Source organism: Caloenas nicobarica, chromosome Z (assembly GCF_036013445.1).
Source record: "Caloenas nicobarica isolate bCalNic1 chromosome Z, bCalNic1.hap1, whole genome shotgun sequence".
Lineage (NCBI taxonomy): Eukaryota > Metazoa > Chordata > Aves > Columbiformes > Columbidae > Caloenas > Caloenas nicobarica.
The window spans coordinates 36,953,423-36,979,796 of NC_088284.1; the positions used below are offsets into that span (position 1 = coordinate 36,953,423).

The 26,374-nt window shown below is 40.1% G+C and overlaps 1 protein-coding gene across 4 annotated transcripts in view; it reads left to right on the forward strand.

Annotated features, from left to right (window-relative positions):
• The window catches only part of MCC (MCC regulator of WNT signaling pathway), a 217,245-nt gene that overhangs the window by 117,820 nt on the left and 73,051 nt on the right, over positions 1–26,374 (forward strand). For all 4 annotated transcript variants that reach the window (XM_065657621.1, XM_065657622.1, XM_065657623.1 and 1 more), the window contains one exon: positions 25,379–25,492. In XM_065657621.1, coding sequence (XP_065513693.1) covers positions 25,379–25,492 — 114 coding nt within the window. The remainder of the gene's footprint in view (positions 1–25,378; positions 25,493–26,374) is intronic.

Consider the following 26,374-nt stretch of genomic DNA (forward strand, 5'->3'; position numbering starts at 1 on the left):
TTACTTCCCTGTGACTTAGCTACTTTCCTGTTGTTGAGGAAGTTGAGAAGGAGCTGTGTTCCAAAACATGTTCTTGGGATCTTGAGAAATCCAAAGGATCTTTTTTTGTTTCTTTGTTTTCCTAAAGAGGTCTATGCTTGGGGGAAAAAAAAAAAAAAAAAAAAGAAGTCCAGCATGGTTCTCAAGTTTGAAGGCTTTTTAGCAGTTATGATGACAGAAAGAAATACAGCAGCCTTCCCTTTTGCTGTACATTTCTTTGCCCTTGTCTAAGTAACATTGCAAACAATGCTTGCTTTGTTTTATGCCTAGCATACTGTTTTGTTGGTGCAGGCCTTTCAAAGTGTCTGACCCTGTTTGTTTCCTTTTTTCTGCTTCCTTTTGGATGCGCTTGGGCTGGTTTACATTAGCACTGTATCCATGCCATATGAATCAGTGTACACCAAAACTTCACACCTAGAGAAGAAGCCACCACCTATCTTTTTGCCATATTCCTTTTCCTTCTGCTAAAGGAGAGTCTTTCCAAACTTTGAGTAAGAATAGGAGGTGTGATGAATACAGTACCATTTGCTGCTCTGGGCTTACAGAAGTCACATCCACCATTTACCACTGTTACTAAGTCAGTTCTCCACCTCGCGTCAGCAGCGGCTGAAGTTCAAATGCATTATTTGCTTCCTTCATTGCTATCACAAGGGCAGCTGTTGCATAGACAGGACTCAGAAGTTTTTATTTTTACCAGTACATTGTCTAATCCTGCTCAATATTAGAAGATGATGTGGTACACATTACCTCAGCCCAAATACAGTAGGGAATAAGGAATAATTTTAATCTTCCATGCAGAGTAATTAACTACGTACATTTTATTGTCCTGGTTTCCTCTGAGATGCAGGATGTTAATGGGTACTAAAGACAACATCTCAGGTTGCTTTTCTGATCCATTGTGGTAAATCCTGTATTTCCAGTCAAGATACACATATTATTGTTGCTACTAGAGACCTCCCTTCCATCCCTTTGTCACTGTGTAACAATATACCAAAGTGAGCAATGAGAGCTAGTGTGTGTGGTCTAAACATTCAGCCAAGTCCACCGGCCTTCCTCTTGTGCATTCTTCTTCTTCTTCCTTGTTTGAACTCGCTGTGTGCTTTACATGTCCCAGTGTCACTGGGGCACTTGTCCATGCCTGGAGAGGCAGGTGTGCACGACCTGACATTCTTGCTTGCTCACTTGCTATCTCTGATTAACATACCCAACCCAGTTGTTCTCACAGTCTGCCACTCCAGGGATAAATTTCACCTCCCTCTGGACAGGATGCTCTGAGAGGCACAAGCAAGCACCTGGAAGCCAAGAGCAAGAGATCACAGCCCAGCAGCAGACTTGCTCATTTCTCATAGGGTCACCATTCTGCTTTTCAGAAGTTGGCTACACTGTACTTACTTTTACACTGTTAATTTTCAGATTTGAATTTGGGGAAACCTGTCACAGTCCTGCTGACCTGGCAGCTTTTTTTCCTTCTCCAGGGGATGGCTTCAGCAATTTAAAAAACAGACAAAAGCGAAGCTTTGCCGATAGGACTTAAAAACCTTAATAAAACACCTGTGAAGACAGGATCAAAAAATTTACCACAGAGGCAGCAGAGATATCTTGAGAGGTGATACAGGCTAGGATGTGAACACAACACCATTTTTCCATTACATTGTAGGTATTCTGCGGAAATTACAGGAACAGTCAGGATTCCCAAAGCACAAAGCAGGTCTTTAACAGTAAAGACACCAGAAAGGAAGAAATTACAAGCTTCAGGAAGAATCTCACTTTGAAGCAGGGTTAGCCCTTCTGTCTTGCAGATAAGCGTTGGTGCTAGCATTCCCACTCCCAGAGGGTTGGAGTTCAGGTAAAGAGAGAGCTCATTGATACATTCCTGATGGGCAGAAGGCACAGGTAGGCAGTACGGTGTGTGACTGACTCCAAACACAGTGCAGCTAGGAAGCAGCAGGATAATCTGTGGGAGCACGTGGAGGTGCTGCTACGCAGTGAAAAGACAGTGATAACAAGGAGCTCAGCTTAAGCTGTGGCCCGTTGAGTTTCCTAGTGACTCATGAAGGATGGTCATGAGGACTGAGAAAACAGGTGTTTCCTTGAAGTATCTCAGCTGAGAGAGTCTTGTTCTGTTCTGGAGGAGCCTTTCAGAAGGAGAAAGAGATGCCATTCTCTGACAGTGGAGACGTTTGCCCCCTTGATCTTCACGCTGAGACTTGTTTCACTGTTGTAGGCTAGTTCCATGCTCTTGACTAAGAACCAAGGTTCGTGGTCATGGAATCTCCTGGACTTGCTTCCTCAGCAGAGTTTGCTTGGCTTTCTCTGTGATTTGACAGTTATCTTTGCTGTCATTTTTGTCCATTTTTTTCTTCCGTTAGAGCTTCCATAAAAACCAGAGATTTAATTGTAAAGAATCTGGAAGAAGTTTTGTGGCCATGGCCTTTTGTCAGTTTTCACTCCAACAGAAGGAACCTTTTGGATGTGGTAAAGCTCATTTCAGATGAGTTCTGAAAAGATACAGTGCATGTGACCCCTTTGTGCTATACCCATAAGTCATTTGGTGTTCTGCCCATTATAGAGTAAGGAACAGATTGGTATTTGATGGTTTTCCAAGTTGCTTCTCTTTGAAATTAGTTGTGCATTAGTCAGACCTGCAAAGGCAAACCTTGTTCTTGTTGACTTGAATTACAGCCAACGTGAAAGCAGCAAAGTCAGAGTCATTCATTTGGAAGTAAACTCCCTCATTTTTTAAAAGCTATTTTTAGGTGATTGTTGGAAGTCTCCTCCTCTGGCACAGAGTGTTTTTTCTGTGTTTCAGCGAGTTATATAACATCCCACTTAGGTTGTGGAAAGTTCATTTTAGCAGACTAGAGTAGCACATCTTTTAGCTTCTTAAATTTAGGTAGATTTAAAAAAAAGTAGTGCTAGACGTAGTTACTTCCTGCTTCTATTTAGTCATCTGCCCTCTCTGTTGTTGTAATCACATACTAAAATTAAGTTAGCCTTTAGAGTGCATTTGGGAGAAGGGAGAGGATCACAGTGCTGCAAGTGACATGGATCCTCTCACCTGGATAGACACTGAGGTTGGTGCTGTGGAGCACCCTGGTGGGTTGACCCCCTCCAGCAGCCAAGCCGCGGCTGGTCCCTCGCTCCCTGTCCTGCAGCAGGACAGGATGGGGGAAAGAATCAGAAGGGCAGGTATTCTGAGGGTGTCTTCTGTGGCAAACTGGAAAAAATGCCAACCTAAAGCGAGATTAGAAGAATGCCTATCTAAACTATACTAGGCTATCCAGTTAATGAGTTTACATGCTTTCCTGCAGCATTGCGTGTTTATGATAAATATGACTCTTCTAAAGAATTCAGGCACAATTATTTTATTCTTACCAGAGATATATTTTAAGAGAAGCTATTACCTTATGCACAAGACGTAGTGATACAGTAATAAAAATCTGTTGGTATAAATCCAGTTGTGCTGCTGAGTTTTCTTTGTTCTAAATGTAAGTTGTATTTTTTTTAAGGCTAAATTTAGAGAAAGAATAATTCTATACTTTCCTTTTTCTTGGGCTTTTTTTCCTTTTTTGGTTTTCCTATATACTTTAATGTTCTGAAGACAAGCAATTAAGAGGACTAAATGGAAGGACAGTTTTCAAAGGTGTCAGAGAACACTGTCTGTGGCAAAGGCCCCGAGATTATTTGCTTGGGTGTTGCAGTTAGTGCAGGATTTCTCTAGTTTGTTCCTAAGTCTAATGCTCAGTGTACCTTGTCTATATCTTTGTTGACTACTGCTGTGTAGTATTTTAGAACCTTTTCCAACTGTTCAATGTGTTTTAAATAATTTCAAAAATGTCTCTTAGGAGATTGTTTGACTCAAACAATTGAATCATATAGTCAGAAAAAAAAATATTATATACATCCCTTTGTTATTCTTCCTTGTCTAAATTCTTGTGCACCAAAACACATTTCCTCATTGGATCCATACCCTGGAATTAGTTGCTCTTGCTCCCTGCCATTTACCCAGGTTATGTATCTCAACTTTGTGTGCCCCACAGATGTACAGCTCCATGGTGATGAAGATGGCAGTTGTGAGTAGCTAGGTAGATGCAAAGCAATCACATCAATGGCTTTATGATTTTCTCTCTTCCTGCACTGCCTCCCTTCCTCTCCCCCTGCCCCAGTTTCCCTCAGTACATCAGTCTCTGCTTGGTATTCACTTTCTCAGGACTGAATGGAATATTCCAGCTGCACAGACAAGAACTGTCATCTTCTCGACTCCCTAACAAGACCCCTTCCATAAAGACACTCTTCTTCCTCCTGCTGCTTCAGTTTCCTCCTGTGCCTCCCTCAGGGCCCTCCTACATGTTAAATCGCTCTTAGTGTGATATCCCCTCATATTATCTGGCCTTCTTCCAAATTCTCTTTAATTTCCAAACCATCTTTGCAGGTCTTTTGTGTAGTTTCTTGATCTTCAGTAATGTTTCCTGCACCACCCAGTTTGGTCTCATTTTTAGTTCCCTTTCATAGGTATTGAAGAAGTTAGATAAGATGGGACTCACCAGTTAGTGCCTCTGCACAGCTTAGTGCCTTGTTTGTTTACTCTATTGTAGCATTATTTATATTCAACTATAAATGAATTAAATTTGAATTGAGATGTTCCTGAGACACTTGAAGTTTCTGCTTAAATGTAATCTGTGGTTGCAACATCTAGGGCTTTTTTGTTCTGGGTGTACACTAGTTTAACTGAAACTGAGTTATTTTCTTCATGCAGTTAGAAACTGTTCTTTCTTGTAGCTAGCAGGGTCATTGTTTAGATGTAGTTTGAAAACAATAAGATAGCAGCCCAGGACAGAATTAATATTTTTCTTCAACTAACTTTTCAGTGTTTCTGAGTTGGAATGAAGAGAATGTAAGAACTTACCGATATCTCGGCTGTTGTCCGCGAGCCAAGGTCTTTCTGGGCCTTCCATCTGCAGGTGTGGGGCAGCTAGAAAGGGGGACATGGATGGGACAGACCTTGACTGACACCCAGGCTGATCAATAAGAATATTCCATGCCATTAGTGTCATGCTTTGTATTTGATGGGAGTTGAGTTTTCCAGCTCGGGAGGCCCATTCTGTTTCAGCTCTGTTCTCATTGAGTTCTGTTTGGAACTTCATTTAGTTTGGCCTTTTGCTGTTCTGCCCTTTTGCAGTGCCCTCTGGGCCTTTCTGCCCTTTTGGCCTTTTCACTCTCTCCCCAGGACCGGCTTGTTTGGGACCAGGGAATTGCACTGAGTAGCACTTATTTTGTATATATTTGTATATTAGTGTTGTTTTGCTATTTTATTAAATGTTTTTAATCTCAATCCATGAGCTTCTCCCTTCCCTTTCGATTCTCTCCCCTGATTGGTGGTGGGGAGTGAGTGAGTGGCTATCGTGGTTGTGATTGCTAGCTCAGGTTAAACCGCGACAGGGTGTTTGACTGAGGGGTTTTGTTTTCCTTTTTAATAAAGTAGTGGTGGCAGAATGGAAGTGAAGCCACTTCCTGCTCTAGCCTTGTTGTATTTCTCTTTATCTCTTATCAGGTGGGCATTATTGGTAAGGCTGTTTAGGTAGCAAATAAAAGCCATTGTGTTTTTCAATCCATTGTGCCTTGTACTCTAGATCCAATATCTTCTACACGACTATTGCCATGAGTCTGGTGTGGCGCCTGCCACCAATAATGATGGGTGAGTCCTAGTGGAGGGCTACCAAGATTATCAGGGGTTGGAGCACTCGCTGAGGGATCTGGGCTTGTCTAGGCTGAAGAAAGGATGGCTTCAGGTGGAAGCCCCCTGTGCCTGCAGGGTGGTTGTCATGGAGAGGGAGTCAGGCTCTTGCTGAGATGCACAGTGGGAGGATGCATAGACAGTATGCATAAAGGGAAATGGAAGTAAACTGACTATACGGGAAAAAAATTTCCCTGTGAGGACAGCAGAGCAAGGGAACTGGTTACTCAGGCTGTACAGTCTTCATCCATGGAGGTTTTCAAGACCCAACTGTACAAAATGTCCCGAGCAACCTTGATTGCTGTGAGCTGGAGGCTGGGCTAGAGACTGACCATCCAACATCTATCATTCTGCAGTTATGTACCATTCATCAGCCTTATACCACTGCTGATCTTTCAGACTGTTCATGTCTCAGGGTTTGCTTCCCTGTTTAAATAATGGTAAGTACACTGGATTAGCTCTAGTTTCATAAGACTTTTAAAATCCAGGTTGCACTTCCAAACATACCTCTTATGTACACTGACAGATGTATTTTTATCTACTGATAGGTACTCTGTAAAGAACTAATTTGGTCATCTTTTAAAATGAGGGTAAGAACTCTGTTTGTCGGCTGGCCTGATATTCTCATGATGTCTGACAACAGCACATTACTATGATTAATTTATAATAGAAAACAGGGCATTCTGAAACGACCGCGGGGCTTCCATGAAATGTGAACAAGTTGGAACTGACATAAGCTGTATCTATTATTTCAGTTCCTATCCGAGGTCCTGCTTTCTTAACTAAATAATGTACAGCCCTGTTTACATACTCTGTTCTGGACACTAGTGCTCAGTGTAGCTTGTGTATATCTTTGCTACTATTTAGATTCTCCTCTGCATTAAGGTATTTTAAGATACAGGAATCATCCTGTAAAAGACCTATAAGGTCTTTTTTGTTTATTTCTGGTACAGGGGGGCTGTGTAAGCTTTTCTTGTTTCTCTGTTCAGCAAAGACAGATTGAAATATGTTGACTTTAATAGCTACTACACATTTCAAAAAAAAAGTTACCAAATTTTAATGTCTAAAGTGGGAAAAAACCTTCATTTCTATGTTCATTGTAGTACAACAATAAGAGCTATTCTTTCATCCCCTCCGTGTTTTTGCTTCAGACAGATAAAATCAGTGGTGCATTTGTGATTTTACATGAATCAAATGTCGCTTCTCAATTACTATTTCAAAATAAGCATGCTAATTCCCGTCGTCCTAATCTAAAAAATCCATTATTTGTCACCAAAAACCTTGCAACGTCACCTCACTTTTAATAAAAAAAAAAAAATAGTATTGACTGTATTAGTTTCTAAGAATTTACCATTTTTATATCAGTACTGTGGTGTATGATTCACTCACAGTAGAATAGGATAGTAAGCAGCGTTAACACTATGTGGTGCCTGCCAAAAATAAAATTCATTGGAGGCCAAGATGGTTGAAAAATTAGAGCACTGGTCTGGGAAATGAAACACCTGGTTTCCACTACCAGGTCTGCCACTCCCTGTCTGATGTGTGCAAAAGAAAAGCAATCTCATTTATTCTTGTGTATGGAGAGAAGTATCATTACCCACTTCCGTAAAGTGTTTATATGGTACATCTTACTCAAAAGGTTTTGAAGTTAGCTTAGGAAGTCCGTAGGATCCTTAACCAGTAGCATGTGGTGTTTGTAGGGTGTAGTTCAGAAGAGCTGACCATAATGAGCCTTCCAACTCTGTCTTTAAATGTGGTGCAGGAGTTTCTGGATGTAATGCTGTAGTTGGTATTATTTGGAGGGTCAGACTAAATTGCTTGGACTCCAAGAATACGAAATTATCTGAGATTTTTTGTTGGTGGTGTTTTTTGGGGGGAGATGAAGGGTGGGGGTGTTGTTTGGTTTGTTGTTGGTGGGGTTTTTTTAGTGTAATATGTAAACTGCATCAGTTAAATGCCATGATGCTATTTTGGTTTTACCAAGCTGAGAGACTTAAGTGAAGGGCGATTGAGGGCTTTTTCTTAAATCAAATCTCTGCCCATGTAATAATTTTTAAAAGTGTTTGAAAGATCACAGTGTAATTCTGTCACTCTCGGCACGGAAGAGTCTCCAGTCTTCTCGTGGTCTGTAGGGAGGACAGAGGAGAAATATGTAATAGTTTCGAAGTCGATGATTCAGATTGGTGGGAGAAACAGCTCTGTCCCTAGGGTAAGGATTAGCAACCCAACATGAGATCAGATTGAAATTAAGCTACATTGTGCAAGGCCTGCTGGGATTTCAGCGGGCTGGGACATTCCCATCTGCCTGCATTCTGCCTGTGGCTCAGGAGTGGGTTGAGCAGAGTGGTTGATTCTCACAGTTTCCCTAATTTTTGTTGGGAGTTCAGACGTGTCCATTGATAGTCACATAGCTGAGGATGTAAAATGAAACCTAATTTTCCTTTGGCTGATTGTCCCACATTTGTATCTCCTGCAGTATAGAGTTCTGGGATATGGGGTAGTGCTGGAACTGTTAAATTGGTAACGCTGCAAAAATGTGCATGAGTTGTGCAAAAAGATGTTTACGTTTAAGTGTAATGTTCTTGCCTAGAGCCATCTGTTTTATACTCGAATTCTTTTCCAGATCTCTGTCTTATTTTCTGATTTTGTAATGTAATGGAACATTTGCTGTTAATTAGAAGAGAAAAGCCCTTAATGTCCTTACTCAAGAAAAGCAGCTAACTTAAATCTCAGGAAACTCAAGTATATTGGTTCAGAGCAGGGTGGTCTAATTCACAGCCCTATTTACAGACCACATCCACACAGTTTGCCATTGCAACCTTTGGGAAAAGTGTGTGTGGGGTTGACTACTGGGGAAAACGTATGTAAGCCCTACAGCTGGATGTCTCCCTGGGTGCTTGTGCACAGCCTGCTAAGGAAGGTAAGAGCTGCTGCTGCTGCATCCTCGTGTGAAAAGGAAGAGACGGCAGAATTAATGATATCAGAGTCGGGCTGGTCGGCAGCACTGAATTATGCAGCCAGCTGCTTCTACCTGCAAGGAGGGCCATAAAATAGGTGTTGTGAACCTTCTGTCACCACTGGGGAGTTTGGACCACTGTGACTCAGAAAAAGCCCTGCTAGACAAAGTGTATAAGCATTCCTGCTCAGATTTCCAACAGCAGTCCAAACTGGCACTTATCCAAACATGGAAAAGAGGGAAGGATGGGGGAGCTAAGGGCTACTGTGGTTCCCACCTGTTGCACTCTTGTAGACTTACTCTCGAATCTCATGCTTTTTCCAGGCAGTGGAGCTGACCTCGGCAAAAAGTTTTAAACGGGTTAATAGGAATCCAGTTTTGATCCACACCACCTTTAGGAGATTGTGTAATGTTCTGCTGGTGGAGCGGGGATTGTTTTAGTTTCATAATACGTGTATAAATGGTGCTTCAGTTGAGGTTTTGACTGTGTGTGAACTGTGCATGATGAAGGCTTAGAGAAGCAGATGATACATTTCTCTGGTTCTCTGCTGTTGAGACTGGACAAATGGGAAATCTCAGTAACAGGATTAAAGAGCACTACAAATTACATTTACAGAAATACTCCACTGGAGTTATTTGAGAAGATAAATTTGAGAATCTCATATGGTTGGTGGACACAATCTGAGGAAACATTTCTTCCCTTCCTGCCCCTCACCTCCCTTCTCTCAAGAAATGCCTGCACTTAACTTGGCTGAATGTAGATAAATGGTATGTTAGGAAAATGAAAAATTGCACTACAGTTTACATATCCTTGACAGCTAAACCACATTGTACATGCAATTACATTTTTGTGATTACAATTTCTTTGCAGTGGGGAGCGAACAGTAGGACTAAGGCTTGTTTTATCTCCACTGTGGAAGTTTGGTGGAATATGTTTTTTATAAATTTTCTGTTTCAGTCAAGGACTTAGAAATAGCACTATAAAAGTGTGTCCTAACATGAGTTGACAGCTTTTTACTCTAGCAATATATAGTCTGTATCAGTAGGTTTTTATTTAGAGTGGCACAGACTTTCAAATACACTGTTTGGTTCTGGAACCTTAGAACAAGAGAGGGAAATTACTTTCCCCCTTTTTTCTCTGTCAAATCCAATTTTATTTTTTCCTCTTTGTTATAGTGAACATTTGGATTCCGTCTGATTAGATTGCCTTACAGGGATGTTAGAGCACCTAAGTTGGCAGAAAGGTATGCCATGCGTGGCTCAAGTAAGAGCAAATTCACAGTGGCATCTTTGACCCTTCCAGTTGCTGAGACTGCTGGAGTGCTTTGCAGAGTGAATGCCTTGACATATGTTCAGTGACTGAAATTGAACTGTCTCTGGAGCATTAATTTGAGATCACAAGGTAAGGATTCTTCCTTTGGGAGGAAACTTTTGGCTTGCTTTTACTTTGTTCCCCAATCTTAACCCCCTCAGAAATTTCAACATCTGCATAGCTAGAAGAAAGAGTCCCAAATACAGTCTTAGGTTCACTTGGGGGAACTGAGTAAACAGTTAAGCGAATCAGTTGTGTGTTGCCAAGAGTTTGCTCTCTTGAGTGCACGGTTCTGCACTGAGATTTCCTCCAGCGTGCAAGTAGTAGCTCCTCTGGTGGGATTAGAGTAAAAGAAACAGTGATGGCTAAAGTTTGTTGCTAGGATAGGAAGCCTTGTACCAAGCACAGAATGCTACCCTGTGATTATTCCCAGGACGGTAGGGAGAGCAGCAGGAGGGGTGCGTGCATTTTCCTGATCAGGGTTCGGTTTGCAGGCACTGAATGGTTGGTTGCTGCTTCTACCTGGGTAGTTACTTCCAGCTTTGCTGCATGTATTTCAGTGAGAGCTGTGCAACTTCTTTCAAGCTTGGCTGGTTTTTAATAATGGTTTTGTGTAAAATTCAGTCTGGGTCCGTCTAATGGCAAATTCAACTGAGAAAGACAGCGAGTGGGGCTGGGAGGAGAAGAAATGAGCACCTTCTTATTGCAGAGTAAGAATATCCTTCTGAAGAATTAATGACAGCTTAATTAATGTTAGTTTTCTATGTCTACCACTTTTTTAAAAAGCCTGATTTATCGCAGCAGGGCTTTAAAAGTTTGTTTCTCAATAGATGTTCCAAACTATTCTAGCACATGATTTAGCAGTCAGGTAATTTTCAGCTGTGTTAAAGCATAAAGCGTTGCAGAATTTTGAGCAGATTAAAAAAAAAAAAAGAAATTACAGGTTACTTTTTAATATTTCTGCTCTTTTCCAGCAATACCATGTTTTAGACTTAGTCCTTACTGTTGTAAACCTGATAATTGTCACAAAGTCTTTTTAAAAATAGCTGTTTATCATCAACTTCCATTTCTAGAAAGAGGCTTTGAGATTTTATGCTCTCTGGGGCTTAGATATCTTTGGCAGATGGAAGTGCTGCTTCTGCTGCATACGCAGCATTGCAGCTGAAACAGGCAAAAGCGGTGCCTGCAAATGGAGACAATATTAATTGCTCCCTGCAATTAGGTAAATAGCTGCATCGGTGCATGGAGAGGGTTAATTAGGGGCTAATTCTGTCCTCAGAGGGACCACAGGGCTGATGGGGAATAGCTGCTGTGCTGTGGGCTGGGGGCTGCACAGGCGATGCTGTGGTGAGCCTGGCAGCATTGGCTGAGAGACGGAGCAGGAGAAGAATGGTATGCAGGGAAGATAATAATCCAGTAAAGAAAGGACACAGAGTAGTATCGTGGGCCTGGATCGCTAAAAGTGGAGAAATAGTAACAGGCAGGAGGGAAGGAAGGGAACGCTCAGGCTGGAATCACAGCCTGGAGGAGAAGGTGCAGCCACCTGCATGCTCTTGACCTCTCTGTGGGAACATCAAGTTTTAGGATAAAGTCAACATGGTATAGTGTAGCTATAGCCTGGTTATGAAAACAGCACGGCTGTTAATGGCATGCTTAGGTGAGTTGGCTGGCTGCTCAGGATGAATGCTGGGTATGTATGGCAGTGATTCACAAGAACTGCATAGTTCTGATGGCATTTCTGAAAATATGAATGAAAATAGGAGTTCAGTTCATTTATGTCAGCAACACAAGAGTCAAGTTGTCCAGAGCTCTGTAGGATATGAATAATTTGGATAGTCGTCATCTCTGGTACATACCATGATGTTGTCACCAGAAAGTTGGCTTCTTTCTCTTTCTACACCTGTTATGTGCATAGACATGTCTTGTGTTCCTGCTTACATTCCAGTAGTTGTTACCAGTATCCATACACAAAACCTTTCAGCAGATGTCTGTGTCTGCATTTTGAACTGGCTCTTGCTTCTGTGGCTGAGAATACACGTTAAAGCCCCAGAAGTGCTTTAGCTTAAGCTGGAGCCTACCTGCTTCATAGAGAGGAAGCTGGTAATGCCTTTCCCACTGCTTTCCCCTAAAGACAGACATTTTTTCCTGCAATTTATACAGTTAACTGGGAGGGGGACGGAAAAGGAGGCAACTTCGAACTTCTCAGCACAAAGAGCCATGAAATATACCCCAGAGGTACACTTGAGAACACACGGACTGCTTATATACAGGCTAGATTGACCCAAATGTTAATATAGTGGAGGCTAGTGATGTAATATATGCATAGATTTAGGTTGCCGAGAGCAAAAAATGGTTAGCGTTGTGAGCTGTGCGGCCAGGCACTGTCCCACAGCGCTGTAATGTATCGAGCACCAGGACTGTAAAAACAGAGTGCTCCAAAGAAAGGCAGAAGGGAGGATGAAAAGTGAGAGAGTACCTTCTGCTAAATAGATTAGGGCATGTCAGCCTCAGATGATAAGGGAGCAAAAGGGGTATATGTTTTGAGAGAGCGTTATAAATTCTTGAGTGACACAAGATGAAAAGGGATGAAAGTTATCCTTGTGGTGCAGAACATACAAAGCAGTGCCAGGGAAGCATTACAAATGTGTACCCAGTTCTTACGCTTTTTCTTCAACTTCCGTGATTTACCACTCTCAGAGGCAGGGTGCTGGACTGTCAGCCTGTGGTCTGGCCTGATACAGCACTTCTTAAGTATACTTTTTGAACCAGAAAACTGCATTAAGATGGGTAAAATATTATTTTTTTTCCCCACTAATGTTTCTTCAATTAGATTGGACTGGTTACTGTTTCATTATTAAAATCATATTAAAGATAATACTTTTTAATATGTTGATATTTTAGAGCCCACATAAACCATTTCTGAGAGTGTAAATTAAAAACAAAGTAATGCAGCAGCTCTTCAGTGGAATTGTGAAGTATCATGTTACACAAATGGTGAAGCCATGGAATATGGAAAAAGTAACTTTCATTTTCGTTCTACCAAATTCTGTGAGTGATATGCCACATGCTATACAAATGAGAGAATGCTACATGAGTGAGGAACATGCTCTGTGAAGAATTAACACAGAATAGCTTTAGCTTTAGTATCAGCAGATGTTTGGGCCTGTATAACGTGCAGGGGTGAAAAATAAGCCATGTGTTAAATGGATTAATGCAGTGTTGATCCTTTTCTGTCAGGACAATTAGCATGAGTAAAATATTTGCCCTACTTTAAACAGGTAAGGCGGTACTGAATTGTGTTCCTCTTAAGATTAATGCTCCTATATGGTCAGCAGAGAGCACAAGATTTATTTCCTCAACCTTATGCAGATTTATAGCTGTGCCAGTTACTGCTGGAAGGCTCTTTATGAGCCATGTTGACAGTGAGTCTTTTTGTGTGTGTTTTAGTGAAAGTGGTTGTAAGAAGTATGCAGACATTCTGAAGTGTTAGGTGGGCTGTGTGACACGTACAATGCCTTTAAATTATAAATTTTGTCTGGTCATGACCTCTGATTTTCTCTTATATATGTGCATATGCAGACATGCATTTGTATTATATAAACATAAAAAATGTATTTTATTAAATGCTTTAGAAGTAACTTCCTGTGCTGTCCTGACTTCCTTAGAGAATTAGTAATGTTTTTTCTGTTATTATTTGATGATTTAAAGCAAAGAAAATTACACTCAAGGAGAGAACGTCAGTCTCATGGGATGTGCACTTTCCATGGAACCGTGCTCTGGATTCATAAATATCTATGTAACTCCTGTTTATTTAATAGGATTGCACGGTTGAAATACGGGGTTGAATTTGGCATTCAAAGTCCAAGATAAGGAGCAAACCTGCCCTGGGCTTGGTACAGAAAGGCGTGTAATGGTGGAAATACGATGTAAACGAATCTGAAAATGTTAGTGCAATTTTTATTTTTTAGTTTTGTTTGACAGAAGCCTTCGACTTTGCTAATTATATGCATCTATAATGTCATTAAATGCAATTAAGTTTTGAGTGTGTGTGTATGTACCAGTGAAGATTAATTGTCCAGTAGGCATTTTAAAACACTTGAATCTTAATTTTTATTCTTTTTCAGAGAAGTTGCAGGGAAAAGGTCATATAAAATAAGTAGTCTTAACCAAAATACATAATAGTCTGCTTAGAAAATGGATTTTCAATTTGCAGAAATTTCTGACGTTTAAGAAAATTGTTATGCACTTTTACCTGACAAACAAGGGATTTTTTTTTAATGTCAATTGAAAAAGAAGATAGAGGCATCCTCATTTGAAGAAGAATTAAAGCTCATCCATCAAGTCTCTGCATCCAAACTTATGCCACGAAAGGACAAAAATGAGCTCATTGTGGGAGGAGAGATGATGAGAAACAGATTTTATCTTTTGGTAGGATTTACCAGATGCCTTTTCTCAGCCATGAGTTGTGCAGACAAAGTTGTGAACTGGGCTGAAATTCTACCATTGCATTTGTGAACGACAATTTTATTAGCTTCACGTTTGTAATTACTGGCTACGTGTACCTTCGAATTACTTTTGATGCTATCTTTACAAATTGCTATCATGGGTTGGCTCCAGTGTTCTAGTATGGTTTTGTCATGCTGCAGACACTTGATTCTCTGCAAATTTTGCAGCTACCTGTTTATATATTTGGAGAAGCCTGCTACAGAAATGGCTGAAAAAGCGTGAAGCCCCTTGAACAAAATGCTGTGCCTGACACTAAAGACAAAGATACAATATTGGATTATTAGTCCCATGCGTAACAAAAGAAAATATTTGTCCTATATGGAATAATATATCTAGGTGTTACTGAAATACTAAAAAACCTATCCACATAAATCCCTATTCAGTAAACAGCTTGAAGTGTGCCAGCTGTGCAGACTTGTTTGTGCTGGTGCAATTGGTAATAAATATTTATTAATGTTTATTTTGACCTTATCAGTTGTTTGTGCACTGGAGGTTCCATTGCTAAAATGTAAGCCGTATATTGACTGAAAAAGAAAAATACATTCGTGCAATTGAATGTCTCTCAAGAAGTCTGGTTCACTGATGGTATATGTGTGCTGGCTGCTTCCATCTAAACATAGCTGACATCAGGAAGGAGTTTTGAAGCATCACGAAGAAATCATGCATAAGGTTTTCTGATGGTAAGCAGCAGATCCAAACATGCTTGTAACTGGTATCGGCTGGAAGAGAACAAGGTTGTGGAGGGCATTTTCAGTTTCCCTGTCCTCTGACTCACTGCTTTGGCCTTGCAATAAAAAAACCTAGTGGTTTTCACTACTGAATTTGTTAATGTTTTTCCAGAAAGAGGAAGAGGTTTTAAGTGAAATTCTTCAATGAGAGATCTGTTCTAAATGAGTTGTACCATAGAGAGCAAACACTTATTCGGATAGACCTACGGACTGTTTTCAGAAGGAAGTAAGTTTTGTTAGGATAGAACGTAGAAATTGTGCATAAGATTTTTCTTTATTTAACTTGCTTTCATCGAGAACTGAGGCTAGTTGTTCGTGTAAATATAAAACCAAAACTAGTTACTGATGTACTGAAACCCAGCTAAGCAGATGCTTTTTTTTCTATTCCAAACAAACTCCTCTAACAGTGTTGTAGTAACTCTTTTTTTAACCTTTTCTTTGTTACATACTCATTTTTAAAGCTGACTCATCACAGAGCCTTATCAGGGCTGTATTTTGCAGCAGGTTGTTGAAATTATATTGAAATTATATTTTCAGTAACATCCAGCGCAGTGGGAAAGCTCCACATGAAGTAATGCGAAGCCTCCCGCAGCTCACCATCCGTTCGCAAAGCTTTCAGTAAAATCAGTCAGCTTTTCCCTGGCTAATTGACCAGGTAATAAGAAAGAGAGGGCAACAGAAGATGCAGGACTGAGGAGTCTGGAAATGCCAGAACGCACTGGGTTTTGCTTATGGGTGAAATACTCAAAGATAACTGTGACAAAGGTTTGTGGTATGTAGCTAGATGGAGACTGTGGAAGCCTCCTGCAGGGACTGAAGTTATAGTAGCACAGATAGTTTTTCTGCCTAGGGATTTGTATTAAGTTTGAAGAAATTAATTCCCCTTAGGAACATTATACATCTGATTTTGAACTGGTTGGCTGGTAAAGGTTGCTAGGCGAAAAACTGCCTAAAATGGGAAGTCTGGCCTCGGGGACGATAAACCATATACAACCTGAGTGCTGTTTGCAATATGTTATCCTTCTTAAAACTTTTTTAAAAACGCTACTTTCTTGTAAGCTGGGTGGTCGCTGGAGACCTCAACTCATTGTCCGCCTCTTCTCCGCTCACCCTGGAGAATGTGTAACTGGTGGGTGCAATTACAGGGGCAGGGGTTTGGGGAGGAGCGTCCATCAGAAGCCCTGTGAAGAGGGGGTGGCTGGTGGCCTGAAGTTAAAGAAGCAGGGAGATAAATATGAAGGTCTCAGAGATGCAGCTGACTTTGAAATGACGAAGTAATTAAGAACTGAACTGAGTATATTTTGTTAAGCAAATGCTCATCCAGGGAATTTTCCTACAACAACTGGGGGCTCTAAAGTTGTTTAGCTGCTTTTTAACATTGTTTTAGAGCTGTAGATTTGGAAGCTCCATAATGGAAGTTCTAATAAAGCACTTCAGGGCATGAGCTGACTAAGACAAACTGAGGAGATATTTTCTTTCTATGAATTTCAAACAATTGGACAAGTACCTTATAGGGGGGTTAGCTGATGGGTTTGGTGGGGTTTTTTTCTTTCACTTTTTTTTTTTCTGAAGCATCAAATTTTGTTTTATCGCAGAAGCAGAGAGCTGGATTTGGTGGATCACTGATTTGACCTGGCAATACAAATTTTGCGTCTCTAAATTTATGGTGACAGCAGATCATGTGGGTCATGCTGGAGACAAAGATCCTTGTATCACTCTAAGTACAGCTTTGTTGCTAGTCCACAGTCTTGTCTTTGTAAATCAGAAATAATTTTCTGGTCAAGAAGTTTTGAAAAGAACACAAGAACTGTGGGATGCTTTTAAAAATTATTATTACATTAGCATAATAAATAGTATCTAATTCTTGAGTGGCTCTTGAATGGCAATCTTTGTTGTGAAAATCTGTATTGTTTTCAGTCAAAGACTGAAGCTGAAGGAACAAGTTAAAGTGATATAGAAAATGGTGGGGCTGTTGGAAAACTAGTCAATGCAGATGAGCTTGCACCCTGTCTGTGATGTTTGTTGTATTGGGCCCTGGAATGTGAGTCACCTTAATGCTAAATGCAGAGGATTGATTGAGGTGCATTCTTGGGATTAGTTTTCCACTCCTTTCTTTCCTGAGGGGAGAATGGTGAGCCCATCACCTCGCAAACTGGAAAGGAACAGAGGAGAGGGCTTTGGTATCCTGAGATGTACAAGGGATAAGGACCTGCACTAAACCTCACCGTTTTTCTCCCTTCTCAGTTCATTTTCTCCAGTTGTGTTGGGCAGAAGGGGAGGCAGAAAAAAATAGGTCTGTTTTCTCTTCCCATCAATTTTGTTAGGGATAGAGATAGGGATAGAGATATTTTGCCTCACTTAAATTGAGAGTAATTGTAAGGAGGGTAGGAATGCTAAGTAAGTTCACTGACATGGGACCAAATCCTGCTTAGTTTGGACACCTCAAGCCCTCCCTAGCTCATAATGGTGTATTAATACCAGTTTTTAATTTTTACTTAAAGGCTGGAGTTGCAGATGATGTGTTGAGACTGAATTGAGAGGAAGACAGTATTTTGTCCTAAGCATGATCTCTCCACCACACCATTTCCATCCCCTGTGTTACTATTACTTTGCTCCCTCACTGGGAGTGCATGTGGCAACAGGTTTCTCCTTTGAAGGGCAAAAGCAAGGCTGGGCCTTCGTATGTGGTGCAAAACGTCTGTGTGGACGTGGGCTGCCCTGCAGTGGGACAATTAAGGTTCTTAAGAATGCCAAAAGAGTAAACTTCACGAAGTGTGTTTGTTCTGTGCAATCTCCAGATTCAGATGTTTGTCTCTTCTGGTTACTTTTAGGTCTTGTTTTTAGGCTTTTCTTCTCATGTCACTTAAAATTTTCTGTTGCATGATGGTGTAAACATTTGTTGTAAAAGAAGCACAGGCATTAGTTTAGCCCTCAGGCACACTCAGGAGTACAAATTAGCACCATGCTTCATCAAGGGTGAATTGTCAGATTAATTTTTCAAATGAAGATGCTTTCCATTATTACTTCTTTTTTAATCTAAAACTGATCCTACTCACTGGAATAGCATTACCTGTTCTGTGACTTTTTTTTGAAGAATCTTTTATGTTCTTTATCAAACACTTTTTGCTGTGATTAAGGTGTGTGGTTTTGTGTATTTGTTTTAAGAAAATATCTGAAATATTCACAAATGCCTGCAAATGTTAATTTCCAGTTAAAAAAAAATCTCAGTTGAAATGGCTTATAAATAATGCAAACAGACTGAGCACATCTGCAGATTTTTCAAATTAAAACGAAGTATGTCTTACAAACACTTTGTCTTTGTTTTTCTAAAGTTTGGATAGCTTCATCCTGGCTTGTGTTGACACATTATTTGTTTAGTATTTCACACGCATATGAAGTAACTGTCTAATGTCCAACATGACAATACTTGCTTCAGCAGCATAGTCACAAAATGTCCATTTTGTATGTCACACTAAAAATTCGTAGACTTTTTATTAGCACATAACAGTTGTTTCAAACATATACTTTCAGTATATGTTTGTAAGCACATCCAGCAATTCAGTGGTAGTGCTTTTTTAGTCATTTTGACATTGCCTTAGGTAATTACTTAAAGAGCTGTTGACTGTGGTATTTCAGGGCTGTGCTCTTGAGATCATACAGCTGAAATTGGCTGGGGAATATCGAGCTGTCCTGTCACTGCTTCTGGAGGATGATTTTTCTTTTAAGTTTTTCCACTCCCATCTTGTCAATACATTCACAGAATTGGGCTTCAATTACATTTATTTCATCTCTTGAACCATAAAAATGTGCCTTTCATGGAGCATGGCCAGGGAAAGGTGGCAAGAAAATTGTGTAGGACTGAGAAGAAAAGCAGATGAGAGTAGCTACACATTTATATTAATATAAGAATCACTTCAAGCAAGTCTGTTATTTGCAAGTGCTGCTGATCTGTGCTCCTGATAAAATGTAATCTTGACAACACCTTTGAGTTTCTATTTACAGCAAATGCCTGTAACACAAATTTCATATCCTTAACTCCTCTCTTAGAAAGTTTTGAAAGCTTTGCTTAGATTTTCCTTTGTTTTGAATATTTTTTAAGATGCTTCCTGGTTCTGTGAACCTGTGCTATGATTTCTTCCTTATTTTTGTTCCGTGTAAGTTTTTCCTTTTGCACCTTTATTACATGTCTTAGGTATATCTGCCGTGTGTTAGCATGACAGGTTCTCATTCACCTCAGTAGATGAGTGCCAGCCCTGTCTAAGCTTTTCCTGGGCTAACCGTGATATTATTTTCTACTGCCATTAACGAAAGTTAGCAATGCACAGCACAGTTACAGCCCTAAGATTCCTGAAGTCAAAATCCAGGCACGATTTTATTGTTGTGTCTTAAAATGTGTTTTTCATTATGAACTTTCATTACCAACCTTTTTATTTCCTTGACGATAATTGTAGGTTCTAGTCATATTTCCTCCTTTCTTTTGATGAAGAAGGGTGTCAGAAAATACCATGCATAGGCATTTGTTGTCGTTCTAGCCTTTCTGCAGTTTTCGCTGGGATTTTGACTATGTTTTCCAACCTATCCTCTGTGCCTCCCATCTCTCATCTTACAAGGCAGCTTGGGTTTTCAAATCTGGTGCAGCGTCCAGTGTAATTTGATAACAAAAAACTGGGGAGGTTCTCAGAAATGAAGTAGTGTTCTAAATACTTTGTCAGGGTTTTTTTGTGTATACTGCCTGTCATTAAAATAAGTAGTAGCAATACACAGAAAGTGTCCATGTCGTGGGCTGCTTGCATTAAGCCATACAGAGGGCGAATGGGAAACAGAAGAGAGGACAGGGTGTTGGAGCCTAATACTCTGTGTTCTTTTAGGTATTCCACACGTAGAGGGTGTCATGTTTAACATCAGATTTACTTACTCTGGTTTAGCAGAGTGGTACAAAACATACCGAAACACAATACAAGTTACACATATCAGAATATAGCAATTGCAGTGCACAGTTCCATCATGATACCAATGTGATTCCCATTACCAGTCTCTCTAAAATGCTCGCCGTCACAATGCTGGGCATCCCAGTTTCACTAGGAAGGCATCCATGGGTTGAAGCCAGCTCAAGCCCATTGCTCTCCTTTAAATTCTTTCGCTAGCTTTATCGTTTTTATATGCTATGTTTTGGTGAGCCATATACATGTCTCCCCTTTGTTGGCCCCGATAACTCAGAGAGACATTCACACTCTTTTAATGAACATACGGAGAAACCTTTCTACCACGAGCTGATCCACTCAACTGGTGATAGCTGTTTATCTAAAGCAAAGACCACCCTCAGGTCCCCTTGGTGTCCCCTTGTTGCTTAAGTCATCTTCTTTGCAAAACCGTGGTCAGTCCGAGGCTGCGTTATTCCCCGAACTTCACAGGCACATTGCTGTGGCCGATCTCCTCTGAGCCTTCTTACCAGATAGGGGTTTGTTGGTCAGTCACAGAGGACATACACAGAACAAATAAATTCGTCTTTTGGTGTTTGGTGGCTTTGTATTGCTATATATATATATAAAAAAGGTATCTCCTTAGCATGTTCTTGATGCTTTTATGACTCCCCTATTTTGTCAGAGGTTACGTTTCTGAACATCTTTTCCCATCTGATACGCAGCAGTACTGTAGCTGAGGAAGGCAGGAAATGAGGAAAAATACAAGATTAGATTTAATTTCACAAAGAGGGATATGCTTACGTGATTTCTCTGTTGAAAATAACAAACACATGCAGTGAGTACAACTGGTTTTAGCAGTATGGTTTAATTAGTCTGGTTCCAGGCTGAGAGAGAAAAAAATGTGGATCAAACTTAGTGATGAGGATCACAGTTCACCGTGACAGGGAAAAATGCTAAATATAATAGTAACTGTACTGCTTTGCAGTGCTTTCACCTTAGCCTGTCATTTTTTCAGCACCCTCCCTCATTGCCCTTTGCATCTTTCTCTTGTTTTGTTTATGGCATCAGAACACTTCCAGCAATACCTGCTACAGGCTTGTCAGTAGTCACCTGCGCCCTTGGCACTTAGTTCATATTACTATCACCATCTGCTTTTGTATTATTTTCCCCACAAAATTGTTGAGAAACCTGGCTGCCAGCAAATGTTGTTTCCAATTGTACCTGCACAGAATATGTCACAAAGCCCAGCACCAAAAGCAGTGTTGAAAAACATTGAGCAAAATATACATCATTAAGTCATGTCTACAGTGTTGTAGGACATGTTTGTAGAAGCAAGTATAATGGGGAAGAGACTGCAGTCGTAAAAGAGGCTGAAAGAGAGGTCAGGATCTTACTTTTCGTAAGGCTGTACTTATTTTTTTTGTAGTTATTGTATCTTTCAACACTTAGCTGTGCAGTATTTTGCATTTTAAAGATGGCATGCTATGCACAGTTTATTTTATGTTATTATAAATATAATAATAAATAATTTATATATTTAATAAATAGAAACCTGGCAAGGATAGTATTGGTTATAAAATGTGGTGTATAGATGTTTCAATAAACAATCTGCTGTTGTCCTTGCAAAAAAATTTCGCAGAAATGGTAGCTTCTAATTAAAGATAAGTGATGCATTTTTTTTTAATTGATACTATGCATCTAATTTCTTTTCTGAAAGAGTTCTTATTTCCTTGGATGATGGTAGAGAAGCAAGTTGGTTGGCTTGTCTGATCCCTTTCAATGATTGCTCTCATGTGTTGACCTTGCCTGTCCTGTTGGACAGCTTGGGTGCATCAGCATCACATAGTGGGTTTTTTCCTATTGGAATTCAGTAACAGTTGTGTTGGATCAGTATAAAGTTTATGAGCAGTGCGGGCTTTGTCAATGAACTATATGAAGTAGTTCTCTATATGAAGTAGTTCTCTATATGAAGTAGTTGCTGTTAAAGGTTCAGACCAATGTGTTGTACAAACAGAAATCTTTGTGGTGTCTGTGTTAATTTTTACAAATTACTGATCTGTTTGATAATCTTATGTCATTTAGAGGCAACCCAATTTGAACTATAAATGTGTGTTATGAACGTTAGTGACAGTAACTCTGCTTTGTCTGTCACTGCCGAGGGAAGAAAAAAGCAGCATGCCATATGGCTGCCTCCATACTCCTCTCCCTTTCTCAGTTTTCATATCCCCTAGTGATTCAACGCTGCAGAGTTACAGTCATGACTGACACGGCATTTGAATTAGAAACGTGAGCTTTTTCTTTTTTTTTTTTTTTTCCCCAGAATGACTTGAATGACTGTAGCTCATTGCTCAGATGTTTCCCTGTTTGTGTTATGGCAAGACCCAAAGATCCGTGTTCCAGTTCCCACCCTGCTGTGTTCTCCACAAACACACTGTGACGTCTGGACTGTGGGAACGCTCACACCTTAAGGGAAGATGCAGCAATACTTTGAAACATCTTTTGTAAGGAACTGGGGAGGAGAGTTTGGTTCTGCCAAGAATTCACAGCCACACTAGCTGTCTTAACCTTATGTGTTGCAGTAGTAGCTGGAGGCACCACTTGCACATGAGTTACTGCTGTGCGGTGGGTACGTACATCAACCCTAAGTAGCCCCTCAGTGTGTGATACCTTCCTGTTGGCTATTCTGCCCTTTCAGTACCTTTCTTTTTTGTTTTTTTGGTTGTTTGGGTTTTTTTAGCATTTAGAAACTGGACTGGTTCGATTTATGACAGGAAAGGATAATTTTGGAGAGTAAGAGATGCCACAAACTTTCCTTGTAATTAGCCAAGAAATCCTTTGGTTACTTGGAGAAGAGAGACCCTATGTTGGACAAGGAGACTGATGTAATGTTTTGGATACCCTTGTGTGGCAGGAGCTGCCTGGCCGGGCAGCTGTATTGCGATAAAACTAGACAGGATTAGTGCAGTTTCTTACCCAGTTTGGGGTGGGGAACGCGAAGAAGAGCTGAGCTGACTGCCATGTGGGAAGATGACAAATAACAAATCCATAGGAAGTCCGCCTCGTTAGTTCCACTACTCAGAGAACGGTTGGTTTTCATTCAGATTTTTAAATTAACGGTGTCCTTTTATATTACAGCACCGTGTGTATGGATATTAATGATCTGGTATTTAATTAAAACCACAGCTGGTGATCATTTAATTATGGTGTACGAAAGGGAATGATACTTGACTACGTAGCATTGTTTTGTTCAGTTTAGAGAATTGTAGCCATTTTTTCCTGTATTATTTGAAAGCTACGGTGAGGGATGCAAGATCTGATGAGTAAACTGGTGAACTTCATTGCAACACTTCCCCTCTTTTAAGAGAATAAGGTGAAACAGTGCCTTATAAATTCACCAGCTTTCCTGAAAACTGGAAGTCAGTTATGAACAGATTGGTACAATTAGGCTGGTTCTTGTTTCTCCACACTGTAAAACCAGTGCATAGTTTCCTGGGGTAGGAAGGAAGGCCTTCTGCTGAAGACCAAGAATACTTAAGGATACTCAGGGTGTTTCTGGGTTTATGAAGAGATTTCAGCACACATACTTGAAAGAAGCTACGTAGCATATACCTGTAGCAGGCCTGAATTACTGTATTTTTTCACTTGAAAAATGAGGCTGCATCGAGAATCTTAAACCTACTGAAACATGAAATTGTGTATGTGTATATTTGTATGGAAATGGATAGCTGCACATGTGTAAGATGTTTTTGCAGCTGATGTAATAAAAATGCTTTTGATTGAACTCACAAATGAGGATGTACAGAGCTTCTAGCATAGCTAGTTATACTGCGCTTAAAATTGCAGAATTCACATCTAGAAGTCGTTACAAAGTTATGTTTTCTGTCTTGAGGCCAGAGGTGGCCTTTTCTGCAACAATGGGAATACTGTATTACGTGAAGGAGCTGTTGCCAAATGATCTACTCGCTCTGCTGTCTTAAAGCTACTTTCACACGTCAGTACGTGAAAGCACCTATGGTTTTGCTGGCTTCCAGTATTGTAAAGGTAAAACCGATATCAAAATAGGACTAATTAGCAGATTGACTGGAAATGGAACAAGAAAAATAACTTTAAAGAGACCCACCCAATAAAATGTCAGCATGAAGGACTGAAACTGGCCGGAGGACTAGAAACAGGATTTGTGTTTCAGTCTAGATCTTGGCAGCAGAGCAGCGTTTGCTGTATTACTTGGTCCGCTGTGAAATTTCACTTTTGTTTTCTCACCCAGTGTAACTTGGCGTTGTTTCTTTACTACTACAAAGAAAGATTTCAGTAGTAGTGGCTAGTTTTCCTGATGGACTTTTCAGTTGTACTTGTCAATACCGAGTGGTGAATTCCAGCTGATGCCTTCAGTGTAGTGATGGATGGGATATATACGGACAGGAAAAGAGTATGAATGAGTTACAAGTGTAGGATTCTTTTAAGAATTGTTCTTGATTTCTAAGTTGTGTAGCTAAGATAATTTGGATGATGTTAGTTATCCTAGTCTGCTATGTATTTCCACATGCTATCAGTTAAACATAGAACGTATCTTCCATCAAAAGGATCTACTGCAGAAAGAAAAACAGTTCAGGTTCTTCATGTGTGGCTTTAGTAGATTAGAATCATTGAAGCTCGCTGACGTGGGACTGAGGAGAACAACAACTACAGAGCAGAAGCTCAAAGTGGAGTAAGCTTTGATTGCAAAATAAAACTGAATTCTATGCATGGAATTATTCCTTTCACCAAACTGATAACCTCTATATGTCTGAAGGCATCAAAGCACAATACACCTTCTTTTGTAACACAAATCTGAGTCAACATTTAATGTAAGGTTTTATAACACAAGTCTCAAGCTACTTCCTATTAAACTAACATTAGAACTTTTCTACACATTTCCAGCTGAATTATACTTCATTGTATTTATCCTTATAATGGGTTTTCTGATGAAGGAATACGTGTGCTATCTGGAGAGGAGAATTCCATGTAAAAAGTATTCAGTAGCGTGTGGATTTCTTTTAGACTTTTGTTACACTGGAAGTTCTATTAACTACGACAGAAATCCACAGATGTTGTAGCTGCTGTACAATACTGTGTCTTCTTTCAAATGCTACTGCTGCATAGCTTGTGAATTAGTTAATTTATTTCTTTCCTTTTGTCTTCTAGCTTCATTTAGCAGCCCTGGCTTCATTAAAGGGAGACATAGTAGAACTTAATAAACGCCTACAACAGACAGAAAGGGAGCGTGACCTGTTGGAAAAGAAATTGGCAAAAGCACAGGTGAGCAATAGTTGAAGTTGCTGAAGATGGTCGTTGGTTTTGTGTTGTCTTTGTTCTTCAGAGGGGAATGTGGTGTGGGGGGACAGGGTAAAATATCTGAACAATGTCACAAGTTAAAGAATTTTAAGACTGCAAGAAATGTAGTTGCTGTGGGGTTTGAGTTTTATGTACTGATGACATTATTCTAAAATATAACAAGAAAGAATTAGTTTTGTTTTGAAGCCAACATAAACGGTGACTGCTTTGAAATATTTTAGAATATAAAAATTAGAGCATACTCATATTGGATTAGGTAACTGATTGCAGAGCCTTCCACTCTTGGGTCAGATTCAAACACAGCACAAATTAGCACTGATCAAAAGCTATTGCCGATAGTCAGTGTTTTCGTGGTATGTGAGAAGTGATTTGTGATCTCAGTCTAGCTTCAAGTAAGCCATTTTGTGTGTATCTGTTGTGAAAAACACAGTGGAAAGCCAAGGGTTTAAATAAGAACAAGGTCTGAACTTTCGCAGCTCTTAAAAAAAGACAATCTTTTCAGATCGAGATAGACATAGAGAGGCAAGTGCAAACAGAGAAAACCAAACTATTGTTCTAAATATTTCTCTCTTCTACAAACAAAACCTTTGTTTTCAGATACTGCCCTTCTGGCCGATACTTTTCATAAGTACTATGCATTTCAAAACTAATTCAAAATTTATACTCATTTATACTTGCATAGAGACAGTCAAAGCATTTTGTCCTGCGAAGTGGAGCGTTTTATTTGTTGCCTGGTGAGGCTGTGGAATCTCCAACCTTGGAAATACTAAAGCCACCTGGACCTGGTCTTGGGCAACGTGCTCTACATGACCCTTCTTGAGCTGGGTAAAGGGTTGGGTGAATGAC